The sequence below is a fragment of the Motacilla alba genome, chromosome 3 (genome assembly GCF_015832195.1).
Source record: "Motacilla alba alba isolate MOTALB_02 chromosome 3, Motacilla_alba_V1.0_pri, whole genome shotgun sequence".
Lineage (NCBI taxonomy): Eukaryota > Metazoa > Chordata > Aves > Passeriformes > Motacillidae > Motacilla > Motacilla alba.
This window is the reverse complement of record NC_052018.1, coordinates 20,313,198-20,322,320: the sequence shown is the minus strand read 5'-3', so window position 1 is coordinate 20,322,320 and position 9,123 is coordinate 20,313,198. Positions and strand designations below refer to the sequence as shown.

The window sequence follows — 9,123 nt, the reverse complement described above, 5'->3', positions numbered from 1 at the left end:
TTTCAAAATAGTTCATTTTGACCCAGATTTCTGCAGTTGATAAAATATTACACAATGGCACCTATTTAACTGACTTGATACTTTAGTAATCAAAAATGTCTCCCAACGAGCTGGAACTGTCAATCTGTGATAATACTTTTGCATCCAGGTGCTTTATTTATTTCCATCAAGAGCACCATCTAAATTTATTGTGAGGCATAAACTCACATTTAGTTGGCATGAAATTAGAATCTAAAAAATTTTAAACTCTTGGAGAAAATTATTTGGTTAGCATTTGCATTTGGAAAATAAAATTAAAATGTCTGAAAGCAGAAAAGGCACTGCAATATTGTGAAAACAGAATGTTCAGAAACTCAGAAGTCTAATAATGTTTGTTGTGGACCATATATCTGTTTTGACAGAACAACCATTTTCATTTACAGGAATGATGTGAGAATTCAGGCTGCTAAAACCAGGTAACTAGCCCTTTTTTTTTTTTTTCCTCCCAAATTGTCAGTGTGGTACCATGGTTAGCATTACTCAGATGCTTAGAGGGAGGCCGCAGAAAGGTTACATTTCATTTCCTTGGAAACTGTCAAACACAGTCCTCAGGCATTCAGCAGGTCAGATAGTAATTGGCCACACATAGCACAGGAATAGCACAAGACTGGAGAAGGATACACAGGTGGAAAAGAAGGAAGGAGAAGAAACTCTTTGCTTCAAAATGTCTTAAACCATAAAATTACTTTATTGCTTTTGTGAATGGAATTAATTGTATTCAGGTAGTCCATGGAAACACTTCATTTGGCTAGAACACCCTTCATGCTCATATTACCACTGCAGACAGTGTCCTCAGGCTGGACAAGCAAAGCAGCTCCTCAGTCTCCAGCAAGGCAGGTCTTCATGTGGCATTTGGCTCCCCCAGGCTCTGCCCAGGCTGCTTTCTGTGCTTGTAAGAGACACTCCTGTATAAAACAAATTCTCAAGCCAAAGGCTAGAAATGGGCATATAAGCATGTTAGGAGTATTTGCCTCTTTCAGAATGTCAAATGGAATGTGAATCTTCTCAGGTAAAAAGCTCAAGACCCGCTGGAGAGAACTCCAAAGTGGTGCTACCTACAAGATTTATAAAGGCAGATGCAAAGGCTCATCTTAGCAATGCAGATATCAGAATTCCTCTGCAGTCTGCAATTATCAGAATTTTTATTTTTACTGTCAAAAACCAGACACAGGTAAAGAATTACAGAATGGAAAGCCGATACAGAATATGTGAATATCAATCTAGCACAAGCATTACCACACATTAGTTTATACACTCCTGACATTTCAGGAACTATTTGCACTTAATATTGGATTAAATTAACTAAAAATCTTTTCCAAAGAATGAAGCTTACAATTTCTTTTTATTTGTTTTTCTTACATTAGTTATGGCATGGGAAAAGCCCAAGAGGTTTTCTTTGTAGTATTTCTAATTCAATTAAGAGCAAGAACCAATTAAAAAGTCAAATGATTTCCCATGAACTTTTAGACTGAAGTGTTGGATAAATTTAGATCCTCAATGAAACCTAATTTGATTTCAAAATGTTCTGGCCAAGTATTTCAGAAATGGATGCTTATAGGTAGGATGCTGTGTCTATGTTTTTAGGTAATAAAGAAGAAAGATGCAACTTTCAAAAGTTCTCTGCATCTAAGTACCCTTAATAAATCAACATGAACAGGTCACGTTTAGCTCCCTTTGCATCAGACAATGATTTTAAAGATAAATTGCAAACATAAACAACTTTTTTGTCTTTCTTATGATCCTAGGCACAGGCTATGTATAGAATTAACAGAAATGTATGCAGAATGGACTTGAGTCTCTGAAACTTGATTTGATCTGTAAAAATCTGACTTCATAATTTAACACAGCTCCAAAATAACCATCCTGTGTGGGGAAGCGGGGGGTGGGGATGTGGGTGTGTGGGTGTGCATACAGAAAGAGTGAAACAGAACACTTAATCAGGAAAGACCAGCTGAGAAGTTTTTCTGAAAGGTTCAGTAAAGAGGAGTGTTTGGCCTGATATGAGAAGGGAGATTGATTACATGTTCACTTGTTGCTGAAGACCTGGAGATATTAGCCATGATGGAACTTTACAGCTGCACATAACAGAAATATTTCTAGGTCTGCAATGGCCTCCAAGAAAAAAAACACAACAAATGGAGGTGAAAAGCTTTTCAATTATACTTATTATCAAAGTAACTTTTAAAATAATGAGTTAAAGTACTACTAAAAGAACAGTTTTTTGTTTGTTTTTTTTATTTTATGTATCATAAAGAATAGAATCTGAACACTGTCTGTGGTTTTGGCCACATATTTAAAGTATCACAAACAAACATAAAGGGATAAAATTACATAAGCTGCCAAAGGTATGTTAGGGATCACAGAATCTCAGACGGTCAGGTAGGAAGGAACCACAGTGAGTCCTCTGTTCAGTCTGGAAAACAGCAGACTGAGGGGAGACCTCACTAAAGTCTATGACTTCCTGATGAGGGGAAGAGGAGATCCTGATCTCTTCTCTGTGGTGACCAGTGACAGGACCCAAGGGAATGGCCTGAAGCTGTGTCAGGGAAGTTTGGGTTGAATATTAGAGATTCTTCACCCAGAGGGTGTTTGGGCACTGGAACAGCCTCCCCAGGGAATTGTTCACAACACCAAGCCTCACAGAGCTCAAGAAGCTTGAACAGAGTTTGGACACTGCTCTTGGGCAGTCTTGGGGATGGCGCTGTGCAGGCACAGGAGTTATTCTCGATGATCTTTGTGGGTCCCTTCCAACTAAACTGATTCTGTGATTCTGTGATCTGGCCCAAGTTCCCTTTTCAAGCAGGGTCATCCTAGAGCATATTACACAGGATTCCACAGCCTCTCTGGACAATCTGATCCAGTGCTCAGTCACCTGCACAGTAAAGAAATTCTTTCTGATGTTCAGGTGGAACTTCCTGTGCATCAGTTTCTGTCTCTTGTCCTATTGCTTGGCACCACTGAGCAGAGCCTGGAAACATCCTCTGAGACCCTCCCTTCAGATACTGACAGACATTGATGAGGTCCCCTCTCAGTCATCTCTTCTAGAGGCTGAACAGGCCCAGCTCCCTCAGCCTTTCCTCATAAAAGAGATGTTCCAGTCCCTTAATCATCTTTGTAGCCCTCCATTGGACCCGCTCCAGGTGCTCCATGTGTCTCTTGCCCTGAGGAGCCCAGAACTGGACACAGCATTCCAGATGTGCCTCACCAGGGCTGAGTAGAAGGACAGCATCACCTCCTGTGACTTGCTGGCAAAGCTCTTCCCAATGCACCCCAGGATACATTTGGCCTTCTTGGCCACACGGACACATTGCTGCTTCGTGAGCAGCTTGCTGTCCACCAGGACCCCCAGGTCCTTCTCCACGGAGCTGCTTCGAGCAGACCAGCCCCCAGCCTTGATGGTGCATGGGGTTGTTTCTCCCCAGCTAAAGAACCCTGCACTTGCCTTTGTTGAATTTCACAGTTCTCTCCAACCCATCAAGGTCCTTCTGAAGGGCTGCACAGCCCTCTGGGGTTCCAGCCACTCCTCACAGATTTGTGTTGTCAGTGATTTTGCTGAGGATGCATCTGCCCCTTCATCCAAGTCAGTAACAAATAAATTTTGGTAAATTAAAAAATTCTGAGCTCAGTATTGAAGCTTGGGGAACACCACTCATGACAGGCCTCCAACTAGTGGTGGCTCCAACTAGTGGTGGCTCCCCATGGCACTCATTACAACCCTTTGGGATTTGCTGTTTAGCCAGTTCTCAGTAAACTGAAAAAGACTTTAAAACAATTTTTTTAAATCTCTGAAACCATAAATACTATTTTAGATAGTTAATTAAAGTGGATGCAATAATTAAAATGGATGTGGAAGAAAGATCTTTTGATAATAGTTGCATAAAGTTTTTGTGTTGAACACAGAGCACATAGTCCAAACTATGACACTTCAGGAATCACCTTGCTCAAAATAAAGTCCATGAGGACTGACAGGAAACTGAGCTGCCATATATAAATATAATCACAAAATAAATATGGAAAGTACTTGTACTGTATGTAGAGAAATTACTGTTGTCTGATTAACTGTTTCAACAATAAAAATAGTTGTTTTAAATCCTGAAGGTAACTGCTTATAAAACTGCTTATCTAACCTGCTCAACACGCAGCAGAAGTGCTTCCCCTGCAATCTCTACCTTTTACTAAGTATTCTCTTGAGGGAATCCAATGGCTCCATAATTGATTTTTTCTCTTTCAGTACAGATTCCCATTGATTTGGTGCTGCAGACATCTATCCTCCCTACCCCCACTAACAGCTGAATACCAGGCACCTCATAACTCATTCAATACATTGTGCCAGATGCACCATCTTCTTCACTATCTATCTTCTGGATCTGGTCAGGCATCCTGTAGCAAAGAAACACAGACATGGATTTTCATTGATGGAAACCTCTCTTACCAGAACATGTGTCTCATGGGCGACTCTGTGTATCTCTAGGTTTTTGTTCCCAGACCTACTTGCAGAGAACATGAGATACAACCACTGTTCCTTACAGAGCTCTTCGTTTACAGAAATGTGCAGACTGCCTTTTACTGTAAAGAGTTTTTACTGGAAAAGCACTTTTGGAATTAGCCTGAGCCCACTGATATGAACTGATCCAGCCTGTGTCAATGACATTTGGAATCAGGCAGTAGAGTTCTGTAGTGATTCAAGGTCTGTTTTTGACAACCAATGACTTTTCTTGCATTAGGCTAATTTGCTGAATCTTCTCTTTCCTACGTTACATTTAAATGAAGTAAGACACATTCCAGTCATAAGATATCCTTTCCATTTAATATTTCCCCTTCAAATGCAGCTTGGATTTAGTAATTAATCAGTGATATCCTTCAGAGTCTACAGACTATCATGAACACTGAGATTAGACAATCCTCATTTTTCCCCAAACTCAGCTAAGACATCCAAGAAACTGAATTTACATAAACAATAGAAAGATTTTGCTGTGCAAGTTCATAAATTCTGACAGTTTCATGAAAGAAGACACTTGAGATGAGTTAAGAAGCTTTAACAACTCTACATAAAGGCAAGTATACTGGCTGAAAAAGCAGCCAGCATTCTGGAAATGACTAATGAAGTATTACAGCAAAATTCTGCTAGTGGATGCTTGAGCTTATGCTGTATAACTAAAGTGCAGCAACAGGATATCATGAACGCAGAAGTTATTCTTTGTGAATATGTGACAATATCTAGCTTCTGGGACTATCACACTATTATAAATCCTGATCACTGAGTCCTGATGGTGGCTTATTTGGTGTTTTCTGGCTTAAGAAGCAATAGATACTGTGGTTGTGGTATTTTATGAAAATCCCTTTGCTAGGATTTTCTTCTCCTGAGAAGCTGAAGGGCCTCAGCTTCAAGTGTAAACAATTTGTTATCTGCTGCTGTGGAATGCAGCAGGTGCTTCCTCGATTGGTCAATGTGGGATGTTTCTACTTGGTGGCCAATCGAGGAGGCAGCAGCTCTCGGACTCTCTGGGAGTCACAGCACTTTGTTATTCATTCCTTTCTATTCCTGTCTCGCCTTCTGATGAATCTCTCTCTCTGTTCTTTGTAGTATAGTTATAGTGTGGTCTTTTTTAATATAATATATATCATAATATAATAAACCAGCCTTCTGAAATGGAGTCAAGATCTCTCCTTCCCTTCACCAAGTCCTAACTGCCCAGAAGACCCATGGTAATAAATGGTGACCCCAGATGTGGCAATAAGATACAGTCTGTCAAAGACAGGTAAGCAGAGAACCTACTTTCTCACCTGAAATTGGCAGATGCTACAACAGTCCTTCTAAAGGCGTATATTAGCAGCATATATTTCCACTGCAGCTTTATGAGGCTGCATAACTCTTTCCCACTAGCTGGAAAATATTTACTAAAAAAACACATGCATGCAAGCAGTATGGATGTGTTTGGTGGTGGTATCTATTTGAAGACAGATTTCTGCCTAAATTATGAAGCAAAGCACTGAAAGGTTGGAAACACATTTGATTATGGTTTCAGTCTCTTCTGTGTCATTTTGAGGTTTTTTTATCAAAATGTCTTTTGGCCCAGTCTGAAAGAAATCCAGAAACTGTTGTCAATGAGTAGAAATAAAGAATGCCAAGTCTTCATCTACACTAGGCTTAGCCTTACCATTCTGATGGGACAACTTAAAGGTAAAGATTACCGGATAGCTTAGTGGATCATAACAGAGCAACTATAACTTGGTTGCTGGAAAGGTCACACATACTAAATTTCTGGTCCTCATAGAAGAAACAAGGACATTTTCAAGTGGGGAAAAGCTGAGACCGATGGAGGATAATTATCATCTTTCGTAATAACTCCAAATAAGAGGCAAATCCAGCAGATTCAGCATTGGGAAGGGAACTAATCTGGTTCTAAAAAACATAAAGTCTCCTTCTCACCTCTGCTCTGATTTGTCACATCAACTTTAAAGGCAGCATCTGTATCTTAAAATGAAGTTGATTTACAAATATATTCAAAACAAATTTGAAATCTGAGAATCATACTATCTCATTATATGAGGTACATAGTATAGTGCTATACATTACTATCACATCTATCCTTCTTAAATATCTTCCCTATCTTATTATTATAATTATACTCTAATTACTCTGTAGTTTAGTTTATGATGCTCTTTTCTTAAAGATTAAACATTCAAAAAGTTTTAAATTGGAAGAAGCAGGAAGAATTGAAGCTCACCTGTGAACAAGAAATTTCTCTATCTTGTGGAGAGAGAGATCTGTGGAACAAGTTCCTACAGGAATCAAGGATAAGCCTCTATGTTTTCTGAGGTACTAATCATGCATTTTACCAAACAAACTTTTAGAAGTGCTTAAATTCTCCAAAGGTGATGGCAATATAGGACAAGCTATCAGAGAAGCTGAACTGCTTAACTGTCACAGAGTTGTTTTCAAAAAGGTCTTTGTGTGTCTCACAATAAGAAAAATTACAGACCAGACCTAAAGTAGCTACTAAAAAACTGCAATATCTAGAGTGACTTTTAAAACCAAGTAGGAAGACGCTTTTAACTGCTGTACCTGTGGAAAAACATCTGTATTTACTAAGTAAAGAACTCAGACCTGGTTTGAAGCAAAGTTAAGAGCATTTATTAAGGAAAGAGACCATAAATTACAATTTAATAGAAATAAACTTCTTTTTTTTCAGTATATATAATTCTAAACTGTTTCAAATTTTTTTCCTCATGTAAAAAATTAATCCATATAGCAAGACAGAATTGAAATTATACACAAATTGGATTACTTTTTGGGGCAACTTGCTCAAAAATAAAACTCTCATAAATTGAGTATCACCTACTGTTTACTTAAGAAATAAATGTAGGGGAAAGTTATGGTCATACAAAGCACTTACTCTTTTTTGTTAGAATAGTATTGATCTAAAATCTCATTTTAATAAAATATGAAAAGTTAAAATATATTTTTCAGTGTAAATATATTACTGCCTCAACATTTTATTCTGTACAAATTTAGTTGTTACTTATGGCAACATAATTGGCTGGAAAGATGCCAGTTTTTCCTCCTATTCTTCCTTCCCACCAATCAAACTGGGAATTTGTTTTAGTTGTCACTGTGATTCTGTCTCCAGCTTTGAAAGTCAAGTCACCTGGCTGTTGTCCTTCAAATGAATAAAGTGCTGTCACTTCAACTGGATCACTCCGAGAGTCATCTGAAATTCAAGAAATTAAATAAAAAGGAAATTACTAAAAGGAGATTCCTAGTGTCAGCACACACACTAAGTTCTTAAATAGAATATTCTTAGATGACAGTAGAAAAGGGTGACAAAAACACTAAAATAATCTATATGGGCATATTAACCACTGATGAAAATCCCCTCCGTTTCCACTATAATCTTAGGTAAATGAAATTTGAATTCCATCCTATCAGTGCAGTCTATTTAATAAAATAATACTCTATACAAAGTAAAGATCAGCCAGTTTTCTGTATGTCTCATATGGTCAAAGACAGTGGGAACAAAGGTGATGTATTGAGGAAAGCACAAACATTTCCTGAATGGCTGCTATCAGAGCCACTGCTCAGGTTTGAGTTTTGGTTTGTGTTCTCTGCAACAGCTTCTTCATGGGAACTGCAAAACTCAAAGGAAAAAATTTGATTTTTTAATCAAAACTCAGGATATAGGATGGCAAAATACAAAATATCCACAGCACTTCCCCTCTTGTTCCATAGGTTTTGCAGTGCCTGGAATTTTGGTGTATCTCAGATGTTAAACAGAACACACAGAATGTGCCAGTGGAATGAACTGATTATGGTTTGATGTACTGGAAGTGACTTGGTTTGTATAGGGGTATTTTTGCCCACATATACAAATGGCTTTTATTCACTTTGCACCAGTCTCTTACATAACTCTTTCAGTCCTCAGCTGGGGTTGGAATCATGCCATGAGGCTTCTAAACTAATTTTAAAACTATCAAAATCTTGGATACTATTATCCACCCTCCATTCCTGTAGAAAATTTTTAGCCAATATTTATTATTTAGCCAATGTTTATTACCACTGAACTTTAAATCTGAGTATCTTCAATTTAACAATAATTATGTTTTCTCTCAATTCCTTTTACTGTCTGAGCTATAGGAGGTAGTTGCTTTAGATTAATGTTGATTTAGAAAACACTTAAATCTCTCACAAGAGTGAATCTAAAATTGAAAAATGGAAGCTGCAATGGAAAATTAGTTAAGAGGAAGTAATGTTTACACAGTCAGGTAGAGAGATTTCAGGATATATTGCTCATATGGACATGATGGCTGCATAAAGGTTCAAGCATGTTAGATTAAAGGCTTTTAGAATTAGCTGCACCTTCTTGCTGTCAAAACTGTTGCAAAAGGGGAAACCCAACCTCTCACTAGTTTACACAATGCAAGCAGAGAGCTAGAAAGTGTGGTGAGAGAAGCACTGATACAACTTTTTTTTGTTGTTTTTTTTGCAGTCTGTCTTCAGCAACTGGTCCCCACAGATTTTTTCCTTCTGGTTGCTTTTATAATTTCAAAAGGAAGAGGAAAAATTTTTTTCCCTAAGGCTCACAA

General features: G+C 38.1%; 1 protein-coding gene across 2 annotated transcripts in view; it reads right to left on the bottom strand.

Annotated features, from left to right (window-relative positions):
- Positions 1-7,151: 7,151 nt before the first annotated feature.
- Positions 7,152-9,123, bottom strand: part of SH3YL1 (SH3 and SYLF domain containing 1) — a 48,315-nt gene continuing 46,343 nt past the window's right edge. For both annotated transcript variants that reach the window (XM_038131767.1, XM_038131768.1), the window contains exon 10: positions 7,152-7,751. In XM_038131767.1, coding sequence (XP_037987695.1) covers positions 7,552-7,751 — 200 coding nt within the window. In that variant the 3' untranslated portion in view covers positions 7,152-7,551. The remainder of the gene's footprint in view (positions 7,752-9,123) is intronic.